Source organism: Pezoporus wallicus, unplaced genomic scaffold, assembly GCF_028554395.1.
Source record: "Pezoporus wallicus isolate ANWC-B61680 ecotype Strahan unplaced genomic scaffold, APGP_CSIRO_Pwel_v1 contig_7339, whole genome shotgun sequence".
Taxonomy (NCBI): domain Eukaryota; kingdom Metazoa; phylum Chordata; class Aves; order Psittaciformes; family Psittacidae; genus Pezoporus; species Pezoporus wallicus.
Genome location: NW_026636333.1, coordinates 698,687 through 716,454, shown reverse-complemented (window position 1 = coordinate 716,454; position 17,768 = coordinate 698,687). Strand labels below are relative to the sequence as shown.

Sequence of the window (17,768 nt, the reverse complement as noted above, 5' to 3'; positions counted from 1 at the left end):
CTGCCCCGTGCCAGCCCATGGGATGCTGCTGGCAGCAGATCTCGCCATGAAAAGGCAATCTGTATATAACCACTGCCTGGTTTGAAGTCTTTGTAGCCATGATATAAGCACGGGGCCGGATGGGAGCAGGTCACACTCCCCAGACTGCTGCGGTCCCCTTTGCCCTGGTCTTTACAGTTGTCACACTCCCTGGTCAGGCTGCTTCTCACTGGGGAAGCACTCCCTTTGTGATATAACATGGCCTTCGCTGTGCTTGGGATCTCTCACACCACAAGCAGCGGTCACAGACTTTAAGCAGCCCTCAGCAAAAAGGGCACAGGCAGCAGTTCAGCAGTCCCTCCTGGACCGGAACATCTAACACTGGATGTGCCCCATCACATCCCCTCCCCTGCCCCAGCTTCTACCTTAAAAGACCCTCCAGCACTAGGGAGACAGGACCCAGAGCCCACCATTCACTTGTTCATCCCTGAACACTCCCCACAGCCACGCTTCGTCGAGAGGCAAAGCCAGCAGAGAACAAGGTGTATCAGGGGATGGGGGACATCTCTCCCTACCTGGGTCTGCAGGGTGGTTTTCACAGGGACCGCACTCATCTGGTGTGGCTGAGTACTGAGGATGCCAAAGCCGTTGAAGGAAAAGGCAGATTCTGCCTCAAAACCTCACCTTGTAAACACAGAGCAGGAGGCACCTTTTGTGCCTCAGGCCATTTCCCTGCCCCTAGCCGAGCAGGGCTGCTGCCCAAACAGTACTTTAACCCGGCTCTGGGTGTGTTTCCTATTAAATAAACACAGGAGGTTCCCCGCCACCTTCTCTCCCGGTCCCTGCCCGCTTGCCCGCACTGTGCTCAGCTCCAAGCATTGCAGCAGCACCCAAGAAATGCGCTTCCTTCCCCGCCTCATCTTCTCCGCTGCCCTGGGCATCGCCACCTTCCTGAGCTGGAAGCTGCTGCTCCAGAGCCCGGCCACTGGACACAGAGGTAATGTCAGGGGCACCGTGGTGGTCCCGCATGGAGGCAGCGCTTCTGTACCCGGGCGAAATGAACGGCCTGGGGATTTCTTTGGGGGGTCTGGGTGGGCAAATGCTTTCAGCACGGAAGATGCTGTTTGCACAGCTCCTGGGGCAGGGTAACCTGGGGAGAAAGCCCTTGCCATGGAGCCCTGCAGCTTTATGTCCTTAGTGGGGCCATTGATACCAGGTGTGGTGGGGAAATTGCTGAAGGTAACCCCCAAACCTTTGCTGGGAAGGGTGAAATGTTGTTGGGGAGGCAGGAGGGAGCCTGGAAATCGATGATTAATGCCTCTCTTGCCTAAAAAAAACCACACAGAATGGTTTGGGTTGGAAAGGACCTTAAGCACATCCAGTTGCAGCCCCCTGCCATGGGCAGGGACCCCTCACACTAGACCAGGTTACCCAAGGCTCTGTCCAACCTGGCCTTCCCCTTCAGTGCTGCTCAACCCAGGGCAAAGCCATCACTAGATTTTCTTGCCGGTGTGGGGCTGGGCCGTTGAAGCCCAGGACAGCTTCAGGCATTGCTGTGTTTCTTCCTGGGCTCCTGCAGACCCTTTCCTACTTTTAGCTGTGTATCTGTTCCCTGTGCCATGGCCTCCACAAATCAGTGGGAAAGAATTAACTTCCCAAGGACCTGGGACCGTCTCCCCAGGGCTGCCAAATGCCTACACTGAGCAGATGAGGCGGATGCGCTGCTGCTGTAAAGGAATGAAGCAGCAAGGCGGGTATTCATCCCCTGCATTCAAACCCACTCTGGCCTCTTCACATCAAACCCAAGAAGACAAAGAGCAAAAAGCAAAGCTGGAATCTGAGAAATTAAACCCACTGCAACAGAGGCTTTTTGTTTGCTTTTGCCTTTTATATTTGCTTGGTTTTCTTCTGGCTTCTGTTTGCTTTTTGGGTTTTATTTGCTTTTGCCTTTTTATCTACAGTAAAAAGAATTTACATATGGAAGTGATGCAAGAAGTGTGTTTGGATCCCTAAATTGCCCTGAGCCATTAAGGATAATCTCTTGCTTTCACATACATTTCATAGCTGATGTTAGCTAATTAACAGAAGCAATTTACTACTTCTCAGCTCCCACAATATTTCTGACTCATTTTGGTAAACTTACCTCCGTCAAGCTCAGTTGAAAGTGAGGAGATAAAGGCAAAAGCTCTGATTTAGTGGAGAAGGGGGCCTGTCAGTGCTCAGACACAGTGGTTTGGGGAAAGAGGGGTCTGTGTGTCCAAGCTCCCCCCCATTCATGGGGACAGAAACCCATTTCCTGAGCTCTTTACCACGCAGGGCAGGTCTCCCTTCCCTTACCCATCTTCTTTCTTTATGCTATGTCCTTTTCACACTGCACTGGCTGGAAAAGGACCTGCCACAGCATCCTGGGCCAGCTCAAGGCAGAGGTCCACTATGAACTTTAGTCACCCCATCTTCAAATGGTGTTTCCCAGGTGACCTGGCCCCCAGGGCAGAGGAAGGCTTCACTTTGACGCTGGACACCTTCCTTCACATCCAGCAGCTCAGGAAGAAGAGACTAAGAGCTTTCTGCAGCCAACAGGGTAAAGTAACCACGCTGCCGAGGAGCCCGGAGGACAGAGCCTGCCTGCTCTCGAGTTTGAGGGTCAGCACCAAGCTGGACCTCCTCTACTGCCAAGTGCCATCGACAGGGATGGAGGAATGGCAGCAGCTTTTGGGAAAGCTGGAGAAGGAAAACGTGACGCTCCCGGTGCCGCTTCCCTACCCTTGGCATCACGCACGGGAGACGCAGCTGAGCAAGTTCAACCTGACGGAGATAGAGGCAGTGTTAGGATCCTACACCAAAGTGCTGTTTGTCAGGGACCCTTTCCACAGGCTGATCTCCACGTTCATGCAAGGCATGGGCAGCAGCCCTTCCTTCAGCAGCTTTGTTCAGGATGTTCTAGACAGCGGGCCACGCAACGCCAGCATGGCTTGGAAACCTCTCGTGAGCATCTGCCGGCCCTGCCTTGTCCAGTACGACTACGTGGTGATGTTCGGCTTCCTCAGGCAGGAGCTGGGCTACCTGCTGCAGAGGGCTGGGCTGGCTGTGGACAGCCTCCTCCCTGAGTTCACCGACAGCCAAGTGCAGTGGACCTATGGCTGGTTATCAGAGCAGATGTTCAGCGAGCTGTCCCTCCAGCAGAAACAGCAACTGTCTCGTTTCTACCGCTGGGACCTTGCTGCTTTCCCGTTCTCCAGCAGCTTTCTGTCAGACCTCCACAGCACCCCGGAGACCTGGTAGCAATATTCCAGCTGGAAGGAATGGTTTGGAGAGATGTAATCCAAATGGAAGTGCTTTGTGATACCGCCTGGGTCACAGAAAGACCTTTGCTCCAGTGCTGCATGCAGCACACTTGTCCGTGTCACCGCTACAAAAGGCACATCAGAGAGGGGACAGGGTACCAAGGCCCTTCACACGGCTGAATTGTGTTTAAATGTGGCAATAGCAGGCACTAGGGAAACACATGGCATTGGGATTTGGAAAAGTGCATGAATTGAGCTGCGATGGGGTTGAACAACTCTCAGCAAGCCTAGTGGGGTGGGGTGGGGTGAGTTGGACCTCCTGCAAATCACAGCACCATCCACCTGCGCTCTGCCTGCACTGCCGTGTTGTGTTCTGGGCTCCCTTTTGGGCCAAGAGGTTTGGCGATGGCTTCCTTGGGACAAGTCTCTCCATGCAGATACATGAAGCAGTCCCAAAGGAGCATATCATGTGGGGTCTGTCTACTGCACACAAGTAGGTGAGATAAGGCACAGCGTGGCATACCCTCCTGAGGAACCACTGGTGATGTTCCCAACCCTTCCATGCTCAGGGAAGGACAGCCACAGCCCATCATTTGGTTTTATGCATGCTGTGTGAACTGTTCCTGGTTAACATCTCCTGCATGTTTAGGCTCAAGAGGGCCCCAGGAACACATAATGCTTGCTCCACTCGCAAGTTTTGAGCGAGGTTCCTCCTTTACAGGACTGGCTCAAATGGGCCAAGCCTAGCTTTCAGCTCCACTCACAAGTGATGAGATGAGGACACGGCAACCACCCGTCCTCTCCCACCCTTGGCCACTGAGCTGACCGGCCTCTGGGAAGGGTCTATCCTTGCCCAACACCAAGGATGAGCTGGAGCTGTCCAGCTTTCAGATTGTGACAGATTTTTACCATAGCACACTTGTTTCCAGAACAATTTTTAGCTTTATTTTGCAGTGTTGTGACGTTCACAGAGAATTCCGCATACATTCATGTGACAAGGACACTGATTTGACAATGCTCATTAAAGAACAATAGTGAGAGATGCTGATTAGAATTGACCTAAAACTGAAATTACTGAGAACTTGCCTTCCCTCTCTCTCCAAAGGACAATGCTATCAATGACATTTAGACATCAGATCAGATGGCCTCCTTCCACCCTCACACAAACTACCCAGGTACAGCAATTATTACTTAGTGCCCTTATTGTGCGTAATACTGTACAGCCTGGCAAGGTGGCATAGTTCCTCTTCGGAGACTACACTTCTGGAAGGACTGCATCCATACTGTATTTCATTGGGAGCATTCTTCTCTTCATAAGCAGCCTTCCCTTCAGCAATGGCAAGCTGAAATCCCGTGCAGGGAGATGTGTGTAACAAGATCTAATGCAGCCCCTAGCAGAGGGCAGTGCCATGCACTGACAGCAGGAGAGCCATTCTCAGGCAGCTTTGTAGAGCAGCCCACATTATTCCTGCCAGCCCTCCTTCCCTAAAGTGCCTGGCGCTTAGTTCCACAGGAAGCCAATGTGTGAAATGTTAAGACACCAAGAGGTGAAATGAAAACCTCAGCTTCGTGTTCCTTAGGGTGCCTGTCTCACCCACAGGGATTACTATGATTGCTTTGTAAACTCCTATTAGTCTCCAAGCTTCCCTTTTTCCTACACCCTCAAAACCAGTTTCTGTAATTACTTTGCAACCCTGATTTTATACTATCCCCCCCTCCCTCAGGTGTTTGATATAATTTACTTTCAATTCCAGTGCACCCCAAAAGGAAGTGGTTTCCTCCTTCCATCAGCTGTGGAAGGGTAATAAGAGGGCCCTGAGCTGCAGTGAGCTTGAGGGCAAGGACTGGGGCCTGGGAAACAGTGGCTCACTGGTGCTGCAGCAAAAATGGCTCCACAGGCTAAGGTCTGCACTGAACTAGCCTGCTCTGATCACTGCACATACACCTCACGTGGCAAATACACTTCAAATTAACACACAAAGCAAATAACGAAAGAGAGACTTGATAGCTCTCATTTACAAATGCCCCCTGACCAGGCAGTCACTGGGGCTGTGAGACACACAAACCCCTTCTGAAATGATAGAAAAGGTGCCTCCAGAACCATGAGGGGTAAAGAGCACTTACTCGTCCTGCTGGTGACATCCCACCATGTTCCAGGACACCCACAGGTCTCTTGTGAACACTCCCCTGAGACAACGCTGGAAGCTCCTCAACATCATACTCTTTGCCTGTAGCTCCCCGTGTTCTGCATTAGCACATGTTCTATGCTTAAGAAACAGCAATATCATATTTCAATTAACAAAACAATTACATAGCAAGCCCAGCAGGCACAAAATACTTTCTGCAACTCACATACACAACTGCGCTTCTTCTAGGTGGTAGAACCATAGTATTTTAAGCCAAGAAATATATCTGCACATTTCCAAGCTATATACCCTGGAGTGCTTAAAGAACATATTTCAAACTGTGCATACATTAAGTCCTGTGATGGAGGCCAGTTTTAAGCAGTTTGTATGTGAGCAAAATCTTATACAAGGCAATGGAGTTACATCCTCTTGCACCATATTTTTTGGATGACCCTAGGAGTGCAAAGGTTGAAAAGGGACATCTTTATAAAGCTATGGGCCAGAGAAACAGATAAGAGTTGGCACATGATGAGCAGGTACAGTACATGGCTGATATCACCTAGAGATAACATGATGCTACAGTGTTAAATCTGAGTGACAAAACCTGGGAAGAGGGATGCTCAGCGTTAAATCCAACACGAAAAATGCATTCAACCCAGAAGACACGAGGTCATCACACAGCACATTTTTCAGACAAGCAGTCCCTGTAGCAAAACATCCTCATTCTCTTACATTCAGCAAACCCAAGAATTGTTTGGAAAAGAAGGCAAGGCAATAGCACGACAGCAAGGGACTGACCCTAGAGGGCACCCAGAACCAGCTAATCCCCAGCTGTGTCCATCCTCCTCTCCCTTTCCTGGGCCGGTATAAACTGCCTTGGGAACAATCATGAGTAGCTTTCTCTGTCATTCCAAGATCTCCGATGTCCTTTCTTATTTAAAGGATGGGGAAAGATGTGGATGCGTGGGGTGGGAAAAGGCTGTGCTAATGAAGCAGCATCTTGCTGCAAGTCTTCTTGGTACAGGTCTAGTTTTTATCTTTAATCAGTAGTACATGAGCTAAGAATTCATTAAAGCCCCAGTGGAGACAAAGCAATAGTCATTTAACATAGGATAATCAGTGATTGGTCACATTTTAGGATATTCCTGTGAACCACTTTTGTTAAATAGGCAAGACCATCTTCGTTAGCTTACATCAAAACTCCTCATCTTCCTCTAGTGTATATCAGGCTTTGTGTGCAGCAGGGACACAGCAGGGTCCAGCCCTCAGTGCCTCTCGTGCCTTCCCCCATCTCAGCTAGAGGACTGTTTGTCTGGGTATAATGCATTTAAGTTCTTGGCACAGCATCACAAGGTGATCCATCTTTTCCCTACAGCAGAAAAAGAAGAAACAACCACCCTGCTATTGCACATTGGCTGGCAATAAGCATGTCTCCCATCCTTGCAGCAGTTTTAAATGAAACCTGGAAGATTTTCCAATAACATCTGGATAACATCAGCTTCCACTTACTCTTCATTTGAATTTACATCACAGCTATAATCTGGCAGCAATTCCTTCTGCTAGAGGAAACAATGATTGGACAATTAAATGTGAAAGCTCCATGAATCAGTGGATGAGCCGCATGAACACAGATTTATTTTTCCCATTATAGTCCTACTGCCTTGTGGTCCCTCTGGTGTCAGCTCAGTTTCAGGAGGAGAGTTTGCTCCTCAAGCTTGCCTTCTACACACGCACGGACCATGGCTTAAAGGTCCCTGGCTCAGCAGAAGGGCACTGTAAAGAGAGAACAAAGTAAGTTAGCAACAGATGAAGGTCCTGGCCTGGGTTTGGAGTGCCCCACTATGCTCCTTTTGAGATGGGTGACTTTGTACCACTGAAGACCTGAGCTCATACCCCAGCCCTTCAAAACACAGAGACGTCTGTTTCATGGCACCTCTGTTAGAGGCTGGGCCTGGCTCTAGCTGAAGGGCTGATGGTCAACAGCTTGTGCAAGTTCTCAAAACCATTTCCAAGTCCTCCTCTCAGACAGTGATGCAGGTGTCAGGTGGGAATGACCAAGATAACCAGGTTTTGCTGTTAACCACAAAGGGGTTCAAGCTGGCAAAAGCCTGGAGGATGCCCACCTGGACAGACAGCTGTTTCCTGAGTATACTGCAATCAGCAGGCCCCTGTGCAGGGACCAACTCCCATGCAGCCCTGTCACAACACTGTTAACAGAGAAGGAAGCCATGAAGAAACAGTGAAAGGGTTGACTCCTGTGCTGTTATCATTCAGATCAAGCCCGCAGCCTCTAAGAGGACTCCTGTGATCATAACACTGAGAAGAAGTGAGTATTTTCAGTAACATTTTCCTCTCCCTCCCTCCCTGAGGGACACCATTAAATCACAGAATGGACCTGCAAGATATGCTAGGGGTGGTGATTCCCTGGGAGAAGATAGTCAGGAGCATCAGGGCAATAAGTCAGGGCCTTCCTTCTACAGACAGCACTTGGAGGAACTGCAGCTTCATGATACTTTATAGCAACCTTTCCTGCAATAGGAGCCCTAGCAGTGCTGGTCTGTGGATTGGTCTCTCATTTGGTGGCATGTTAAATGAAGGATAACACCCATGAAATGAACCCCATCTGCTTAAGCAAGGCCCCAGCCTTTGATCTTGCCCTAATCCCAGACCTGTGACCAGCACACACACTCCATCCTATAGGGTAGGAAGCAGACTATGGAACCAGAAGCTATTACCATTTTGGTGAAGATATCCACACAAGCATTGCGGATCCTCTCTGGGGTGGCAGGACTGTCCAGCCTGAACGGTTCAGTCAAGCCAGAGTCCTTCCTTGCTGAGTAGATGGCATCTTTAATGGCATAGAACACCGAGGCAGACAGGAACAGAGGTGGTTCTCCCACAGCCTAGGCAGAGTACAAGCAAGAGTGAGGCTGCAGCCCAAAACAGTCCTGGCCCTTGAAAAACTAATGAAGCTAAAGAAAGATAACCAAGCCTTATGTGACAATCAGGAATTGTTTGCATTCCTCATGCCTTCTTTGTAATGTCTCCGGCTCCCAGATGTGGTCAGGAAGCAAAGGCCAAGCCAAAACACCCCCTTGCCTTCCAGACGTGAGCCTGAGTCTACCAGATGCGATCAGCGGGGAAACATGAAGCTAAACCAGCCTCCAGTCTGCCACATGGTATTGGTGAGGTAAGACTGAGCTAAAACAGCTCTCGGTCCATTTAAAGAAGAGACAGTAGGAAAACACAAGCTGTCTGGCACAGCAAGGCTGTTACAAATTAAAAAGGGACTAACCCATTCCCACAAACTTTGGGATGGTGCTAAAACTGCAGCAAAGGGAATTCAGATAAATGAGTGGTGAGCTGTCTAGGCAGAGACCATGATGCTCCATCACTAGAGGTCCTTGCAAACTAGCAGAAATGCCTTCCTCAGGGATTACACAAGTATTATCTAGTACTGAGGTCCCTGCCAGATCCTTTTTTCTTAATTGCCATCACCACTGATCACCCAAAACCTTCTCCTTGATGAGGATGCTCCTGTGGATGAAGGGGAAATGGGAATCTCTAAGGAAGCAGGCCAGGCATATACAGATAAGGATGTTAGATGGCCTCTAAATGCTCTGTTAAACCATAAGTAAAGCAAATTCATCGAAGCTGTACATGCAGCCCCGCTCTGTGCAGCCCTCACTAACTGCAGAGAACAGCACTGACTGCAGTGGGAGCAGCCCATGGATTAATAATGGACCTTTAGGACACATGGATTAATAATGGATCTTTAAGGGTGTCATGAGCACTGAAAGAGTATAGGAACAAACTCAGACACAAGATGTTGGTGTATCAGAGCTGGGGAAGCGGCACTGCTGGAAACGTTATCTGCAGTGGTGGCTCTGGTGCTGGGGAAGAGCAACCAGGGAAGTGACATGCAGGGGAAGGCTGTGGCCTCTGTTACACCAGTAAAGCCACTTCAGTTGTCTCTAATGGACAATCAGGACAGCAATGTGCAGCCCATTTCAGTTCTTCCTAACCATAAAGGATAATATGCATCCCTCTGGTAAGGAATGAGAAAACATCCTGACCCCAGAATACAGCCAGCATAGCAAGACAGACTATTTACACACATGCATCATTACTTCATCACACCCAGAGTTATAGAGCAGGAAGAGGCCTGCAGATCTCACAGGTATACCTTGGATGAATAAACTGCCTTGCTGTTTGGACAGTCACGGAGAAGAGACACATAGAATTCCGTTGGGATGTCTCCAAACGCTGGGATTTTGTACATCCCAGGCCCTCGGGTATACAAGTTCCCTTCAGGAGAATAGCGCAGCTCCTCCATGGTGAAGAGCCCAAGGCCTTGGACAAATGCTCCTTCTATCTAAAAACACATCCAAACAAGGTTACATATTTTTTGCTGCTGTTCCTCCCTGCACTGGAACTAACAGTGATGATTTCTACCAGAGTTTCCAGCCCTCCCCTCCCGACTAATTTCCCACTTTTCATCCCTAAACCCTTGTCCCTTCTGCTGAGTACAGCTTGGCAGCTTTGCACAGTCCCTGTGTTCCCATAAAGATGTGGCTGCATTGCCCTGGCAGGTGAAGCAATTCACAGATACACACAAGCAGATACGCTGCAAACACAGGACAGGAATTCTCCGAGGAAGCAAGGGAAAAAAGGAAATCAGTGCCAAAATATTCATTCTTTCACAGGCAGGTTACCACTGAATGAGTTGTACTTGCTGGTAATTCAAAGAACAAGAAGACTGAAGATGACATACCTGAAGACAAACTATTTTACACTTTCTATTTCAGTATAAATGCTTTCCTAAGTACTGCATATTCTCAGGTGACCAGCACAGACACCTGCAAAAACCACTCCCATATCCATTCAAATACTAAAGATCACTGTAAATTTTAGGAGGGGAAAAAAGGGGGGAAGCAGCTATGAGAGGAGGATGTGCTTCCACAACCTGACATGAAGCAGCTCTGCCCTCTATGCTCATAGAGGCAGAGCAGTCTAAATATCTGGCACAAACACTCATAAACCTAGCTGTCTGTACTCTTGCTCCTGCAGTCACACAATATCCTTTCCTGTGCCCCTAGATCCTCTGCAGCAATTCCTCGAAGGACACAGGAAATTGAGATGTCTTTGACAGGCTCTGTACAGCCCACCTCTTTGTACCCAAGCTGACAGGCTGTGAAGATGGAAAGGCTCCTTCTCCCCTTGGCCACTTCCAAAAATGTCTCTTTCAGGAAAAATGTTGCTTTCAATGAAGTTTCATTTGAGCTAAAGCAGCAGGAATCACACTACATCAACATCTAGAGTTACCAAGGGAGCTAAAATGGCTAGATGAGCATGTGCAGACACCTAACATTTCATCTCTTAGCACATCAAACCCTGCGTTTCTTACCTTTATTTGCTGAGAGGTATCATTGTGATTACTACTGCACAAAACATGGACTTAAGCTTGTCCCTGCCCAAGGAATTTGCAAGCTAAGTGACTGGTACAACTTCCTATTGAGATTCCCACACAGCAGTAGCTGGAGGACAGAATCTCTTTATTCACAGAAGAATTTTCACTGAGTTAAGTGGGACTTGATGTTGACAGATAGGAGTGTGGGATTTAGTCTCATATACCACACTGCAGAAACGAAGCCTGGGATGAGGTTATTCCATCATATTAGTATTTTCTGGATTCATTCCTTAGGCAAGGCAGATGCTGACAAGCATCAGTGTGGTGGTAACTGGAGAATATCCTATAGTCTTAGTGTCTGAGGCAAAAAAAAAAAAGTCCAAAAGGGGATTTCCTTACATAATTCTGTGCTTACTGCATAGTTAAGTCAAACTGGTTTTCATAGCTAAGTAAGCCTCACTGGATACCCAAGTTTGAAACGCTCTGTTTGCAAAGGCACAACCTGGAGAGGGATAATGGCTGATCAAGAAAAGCCTGAGAGTAGTGTGGGCACTTGGTAGAACTGTTTTACTTACCTGTCCTATATCTATGGCTGGGTTCAGACTGGTACCAACATCCATAACAATGTCTGTGCGAATGTTCTGAAAGGCAGAAATAAAGACTAAATCAGCACAGAACACTGCAGCTTGTACCCCCTGGTCTTGTATGAGGAGGAGTAATATATCCAACCGCTACCCACACTTGGCCAGTGTTCAACCATCTACCTCAGCTCAACTGACTTTTAATCTGAGGTGCATCCCTAAAGTAAACTAAAGGAACCCACTGAGGTTTTCCCCAGGGATGCAGGGACCCAGTTTACATTGGTTCCCAGCTGCTCGTGTCAGTGCTCTGCACCTGAGCATAACCAACTAGGTCACATTCTGATGAAATACTTTTGTCTCTTCTCTTTCTTTCTAAAAGTCTTTGGTGAGATTTTTAATGATTAACTCAATTCCAGAATGTTTCTGTTCTTTCTGTGCTAACACCGTGCTGCTATCTCTTACTTAAGCAAATCCAATAACTTTTGCAATCATCCATTAAGCCTCCTAGTATCCCCCCAGGGTAGATAATTATCGGTTTATTATACTTTATGGACTGTTGCACTGTGGAACAGAGGAGTTAAGAAATTCACTGAAGGTCACACCAGACCAATGGCAGAGCTAGGAACAGGCTGACACCCAGTATTTGTTCTAACTCCCTGTGAATGTTTCCTTCACCTAAACACAGAGGGCTGTTTCACTGCTGACCCCCTCACCTTGTGGTCACCTGTCAGGCAATCTATCTCAACCTCGGAGCAAGCAACGCCGTAACTGAAGTAGCAGAACGGTTTCCCTTCATTCTTCTCAAAGTCGTAGCCAAGGTCAGGAATTCTGAACACAGAGGAAAACAAAACCACATTTCATTCAATGAACAGTCAAAAGGAATACAAGCACCCTGCAAGAAATCCTTATTCACTTTTGGGTCAGCCCTTCTGTCAAGCCCATGCAAAAAAGTACGAACAAGAGATCTGCTAAAGCTGCTCTGTGTTCCAAAACCTGACTCAATCTATCCAACTGTTTTAGCCTTTAGTTTCCCATGAATCTCAGGGCTCGTGATGACTATTATGAATTCATTCCTACCAAGCCAGTAGCAAATCTTTTGCTTTCGGAGTGCAGTTGAACATTTCCTGGAGGTCATTAAATTTCAGAGCATAAGCAAGTTGAACCAGAAACTGGATTAAGCTAAGAAGTGATTTAAGCCCAGCTCATGGCAAACTTTGTATCAGGCATTTTATACTTTATCTGAAAACTGGATTATTAAAATACTGACAGTCACTTGGTTAAGAGAAAAACACATTTCAGAGATGCAACAGAAATGAGCTCATATTGTGTTTTAGTCCTAAATAAGCTCTCCAACACTGTGTTTAGTTTGTTTTATGTTAACCTCTCTGCCTCTAAGATGATGGATCTCTGGTTTCCTCCAGCAGTAAAGCTAAGAAAAGTGCCTCATTTCAGAACTGCACAGGAACCAGACACAGTTTAAAGTGGGAGAATGAAACTGGAAGCACTGGTATCTCCTCATGCCACAACAAACAGGATACTGCTCCAGCCAATTGCCATAAGCAGCTTTGTCCTCAAGGACAAACCCCTGCCTCCTTTTTACCCCTGCATGATGGTTCTAGGGCAAAACTAAGTCACGAGGTTGACACAGAGCAGAGCCCCAGGCAAAGCTCTGATTTCATTTATGCCTCCTCAGACCTAGGTCACCTAGAGTGAAGTTAGATCTACTTCAGATTTACATGATATTTGAACTTGGCCTCAAGAGCTGTGCTCCATCAGGAGCTGATTCTCTACAGCCAGGATTGTGTTAACCTCAGCTTAACATTCCTAGGTAGGAGACGGAATGCAGCCCCAATTTAGAGCAGAGTCAGGGGATAGGGGCTGTAAATCCTCCAGAATTTCCCAGTCGAGCAGAAGCTGTGCCTCTACAGTATGAACATCCACTCACCTATAAAACCCCGTTGCCGACAGACTAACGCAGTTCTCGTATGCGGCTTTAATCTGGCAAAGTGAACAAGAGTTTGAAAGCAGTAATCGTCCAACCACAGCAAATGAGCTACCCCAAACACATTTCCAGGAGAGCATGAATAGAAGGTGTCCAGTGACACGCAGCTTTCATGCTACCCAGCACCAGCAGCGCAAAGGAAAACATCATGATGCAGCTGCTTCCCCAAATAGCCCTGTCAGCAGCTACCAAGGGCAGAACTTGCCCATTGGCAGGGGGATAAGGCTTGGTCTTGTTTGTGCAGCTCTCAGCTACAGGTTAGACTTTCAACCTGAGACAAAGGTTAAACTGACAGTCGTCTTGACTTGCAAATCACAAAGTCAGAGCTTCTCTCTTGAAGAGAACTTGGATCTGAAAATGGCCTGAGAGCTTACGGAACACTAATCTCTTACTACTGAGGGTACAGAGGTATTGCAGCTAAGGAGCACTGCAGGAGGTGGATGGCAGCTCACAAAGTCATTTTTGTCACAGAATCCCTTCATTATTGCAAATAAGGTTTCTTCCTGTCCAAGGCTGTAGCCTGAAAGATATATGTAACCACTCAAGACTTCTATTTTGTCAAGTTTGTCATGGACAGGCACCAGGATCGGGAGAAATCTCAGTACTAAAGTCATAACTGATGTTTTGGGGATGACCTCTTGCAAGTGGTGGTTACTTCCCTTGCCAGGTTTCTCTCTCACTGTCTTTGCACAGATCTTTGCTAGCAGAGGGGTGGAGGATATACCTGCATACAGGCTTTGCCAACTCAAACAATCTCTGACAATGCCCATTTATCTCGTGACAGATACAGGCAGCTTACCCAGTCTTCCCAGGATCCTTTGGGATTAGACTGTTTGATAGGCTCAAGTCTTTTTAAGATGGTCTGACAAGCATTCTGGAAACAAAGAGAAGCAATATTTAAAGATCTGAAGAGCCAGCTTATAGCTTACAGCATGAAAAGCTTTATAGGAGTTTCAAAGACCCTTCTGTTTAAATCAATATTGCCTTTAGGATTTAGGTCTATCATAAAAAGGAACAAAGTTCACTAACAGATATCTTGCTATGTAGGAAGAAACGCTGACTGAAAAAGACGTTAAAGCAGATTGACTATGCTGATAGTAGAAGGGAACCCCAAATTCCGTACAGAATATTTAGGAGCATGACACAAAATATCACAAGTCCACCCATTTATACAGTAACTTGATCTGTACCAAGCCATAGCAGGACATTTTAGCGTACCTAGCAAGATGATCCTGTAACACTGAAAAAATGTATAACATCCTTGCCTAAATTCAACTCATTCAGACAAGCTGTGCAGAGAATAAAAACAACCTGATTATTTTACCTCAGGTTACACTTCCTCTTTTCTTTAAACCCGAGAATGATCAATACCAAATTCCTCTTTCCAATGAAAAAGTCACATACCCTGCAAATATATGCATTGGTAACTCCTCCATGTCAGAGACAATCATGACCACGCCATTGCTACAGAAGGATGTTTGCTCTGAGTGTATCAACATTTACAGGTCTTTGATTCTGAAGCACAGCCCACAAACCATCTGCTACCAAGATGTGCAGCACAATGTATTTGTTAAGGATAAGGCTGCATTAATTACTAGGAAGCCAGCTATTTAAATGGATGTTTTGTTCTGCTCATTTTGAGAAATCATAAATACTCCATTTTAGAACTATAAAAGGACTGAAGGAGAGTTTTGAATAACTTGAAAAAATACAGTCATTCATCATCTAAGAGTGCTGGTAGTTGTAGCAGGTAAAGAAGTTACGAGGTATCCTTAGCCTGGAATTGCCTTTTAATGTTTATGCTTTCCTTAAGCAACAGATAAACACACATCAAACTTCCATGTTCTGAAGTCCTAGCTTATAACCCACTAGCTCAAGTAACTCAGTTTCCATACATGGACGGCCATCCCATTGATGTCTGCACTGACAGATGCAGCTGTCGGGGAGGTATTTGGGACAGTGTTTGTGCTGGTCTCACTGATGTAAATTTTGGAGGTGGGGATTCCCAGTGATCTGCTAGCAACCTGCAGAGGAAAAATAAACAGTGGGTAAGCAGCAGTTCCTATACATGAGCATCATCATTCATTGCTTACACTGCTAGCACTGCGACCTCTACCTTCTCCTGTCCTAAATCTCATTTTCCTTGAAGCCTCAGTTGATTTGGTGACTGAGCACTAGCCAGAACATTAAGTTTGTCCTTCACGGACTGAATGTGTGTGACCATATACACGTTTGCCACAATGAAAGACATTCAATTCACTACTGTGAGACTAAATTCTTCTCTCAATGGTTATAAGAATCAGAGGATAAAGAGCCCTATTAGATTCCCCTTTAATTTCCCTGCCAAAACAGTATCACTCCCTTAGGTCTTTTTAGCTACAAAGGCATTAGCATATGCAGATAAGTATGTTTGCAATACAACTAATTTTCGCATAAAACACATGTAAACTCTAGTTTTATGGGAAATGAAATTGCTAGAGAAGCTAGATTGTAAGCATAACCTGCATTATCTACATAATAAACAGTTCAGATGATAAAGAACCTAATTCTCACACTCAACTGTGATAATAATCTGGAAATCTAGCACTGCTGCTGAAACAATGAAGATGAATTAGTCATGATTTGCTACCCTCCACATGCACATAGAGGAAGCAGCAAGCTGTCTGAGGCAATACTGTAGACTGAGTGTATGTCTCCCTGAAAAGATGTCTCATTTGGTTAAGTCCAAACTCATTATTACCTGAATCATTTTGGTGTGAAGTCCTTGACCCATCTCAGTACCCCCATGTGTAAGTAACACAGAGCCATCTGTATACACATGGACTAGAGCTCCAGCCTATAAAAGGAACAGTAATCCAAGAGTCATCATAAATGAACCAGTGAAATACTTAGCAGGATTTCAGTTACAAACTACAGAGAGAATTGATTTGGAACTAGACCAATACTGTTCTTTGGTGTAATTAAAGCCACCAGTTTGCACTTGAGGTGAGTTTGGGTTAGTCTCATCAACTCACTAGCAGTTCCAGTGACACAACAAACTTCAGTCAGTATTTTCAGCTTAGAAAACAGGTGAAGTAACCCAAACCTGCCCCTGTGAAACAGAGATGCACCCTTCACCTGAGCTTGCTAACACCACTGAGAGTCTGTCAAGTCGGGTCAAACAACAGAAACAGCGTTGACTATTGAGGAAGAGAGAATAGGTAGGGGAAATAACACAATACCATGGAAACATAGCTGCACCGTGGCGTCTTTTGGACAGCATAAACTGGTAACTGTTGTGTTGCTCACTTTATTTTGCAAAACATGTGCTCTTTCTTGACTAATTGACTACTACTCTGAAAAGCTCCAGTTTGGTACAAATGGAGGAGGGCCTGGGGGAGGCAGCGTAAATCTAGCTTCTCTACTGAAAAGATGGATGACACTTACAGACCTGGTTCAGAAATGGGATAGTGAAACTGATGCCAAATTTGGTAGGAATGATGCACATCCCTCTCTTCTTCCAGCGATTCTGCCTGCAGGGAAAGAATGTTATTTGTATACTCATGAGGGCTTTCACTGCAACTCAATACTATGGTTCCCTCTGACAGCTTAGGTATCGAAGCAGAAATAAAGCACCTGAATGCAATATAGACTGAGTTAATCAGTAATTTTTATGAAAGATTGGCTTTGTTTATAGGTCCTAGCAAGAAGAAATCTGAACTGAAGGTGCTCCCCCAGGCTCTATAGAAGCAATTGCCTGGACTGTTAACTCTTCAGTTAACTAAACTGCCAACTAAAAGAGACTGGAAGGCAGCGGAAAACCTAAACAAAATGACTTAATAGCCATTTGAAAAACCTGGCTGGACTTACCAGACCCTCTCTCCTTTGCTACATTTCACTTACAAAATCAGGTCACGGTAGGTCAAATCCTGCCTTATTTAAGCTACAAGCTTAAGAAGGTTTTTCCGTAGTGAGCATAAAGGAGTTTCAAAAAGAAACGTTTTTCAAGTCACTCTACAAATATAAGGTCTGACTTTGTATGACTCAAGTTGCTAAGAGAACTTCAGTAGATGATAGGCAGCAGGTAACAAGGCAACTCCAGAACACCTACTTGTTGAATTCTTCAATTAGTTTCTTCCTGGCATGATAGCTAGAGCTTGACAAACATTCATCCCAGCACCTTCGCAGAGTAAATCCCTCCAGCTTTTGGTTAAAATGAGTCAGGTCTCCTTCATTGTAAAGATTGAGCTTCCGCACCTTCCCAAAGAGACACGTAAAGGACATGTCAAGTTTAATGCTCCAGATTAGGTCTTTCTAGTGGAAGATATCAAAAGCATGTTAGTTCCAATTTTTACTCCTCTGCTCACTCTATGGTACAATAGAATTAACAGACATATATCTGTTTAT

General features: G+C 46.2%; 2 protein-coding genes across 2 annotated transcripts in view; one reads left to right on the top strand and one right to left on the bottom strand.

The window, feature by feature from the left end:
- The first annotated feature begins 801 nt into the window (after positions 1–801).
- On the top strand, positions 802–3,404 carry LOC130594271 (carbohydrate sulfotransferase 9-like). Its single transcript, XM_057400048.1, has 2 exons — positions 802–976; positions 2,453–3,404. The coding sequence occupies exons 1-2, from the start codon at positions 877–879 to the stop codon at positions 3,259–3,261; spliced, it is 909 nt and encodes a 302-aa protein (XP_057256031.1). The 5' UTR covers positions 802–876; the 3' UTR covers positions 3,262–3,404.
- A 3,598-nt stretch (positions 3,405–7,002) lies between these two features.
- The window catches only part of XDH (xanthine dehydrogenase), a 50,443-nt gene continuing 39,677 nt past the window's right edge, over positions 7,003–17,768 (bottom strand). Inside the window, exons 27-37 of the mRNA XM_057400047.1 lie at positions 17,473–17,618; positions 16,813–16,894; positions 16,123–16,218; positions 15,278–15,406; positions 14,182–14,256; positions 13,326–13,378; positions 12,094–12,208; positions 11,375–11,440; positions 9,576–9,764; positions 8,125–8,292; positions 7,003–7,162 (exon numbers count right to left, since the gene is read on the bottom strand). Coding sequence (XP_057256030.1) covers positions 7,112–7,162; positions 8,125–8,292; positions 9,576–9,764; positions 11,375–11,440; positions 12,094–12,208; positions 13,326–13,378; positions 14,182–14,256; positions 15,278–15,406; positions 16,123–16,218; positions 16,813–16,894; positions 17,473–17,618 — 1,170 coding nt within the window. The 3' untranslated portion in view covers positions 7,003–7,111. The remainder of the gene's footprint in view (positions 7,163–8,124; positions 8,293–9,575; positions 9,765–11,374; positions 11,441–12,093; positions 12,209–13,325; positions 13,379–14,181; positions 14,257–15,277; positions 15,407–16,122; positions 16,219–16,812; positions 16,895–17,472; positions 17,619–17,768) is intronic.

What these genes read in the sequence shown, in the direction of transcription:
- LOC130594271 (XM_057400048.1), top strand. Translation starts at nt 877, where the DNA reads ATGCGCTTCCTTCCCCGCCTCATCTTCTCCGCTGCCCTGGGCATCGCC. An exon ending in CCCGGCCACTGGACACAGAG is followed by an intron (nt 977 to 2,452) that starts GTAATGTCAGGG and finishes GGTGTTTCCCAG; the next exon opens with GTGACCTGGCCCCCAGGGCA.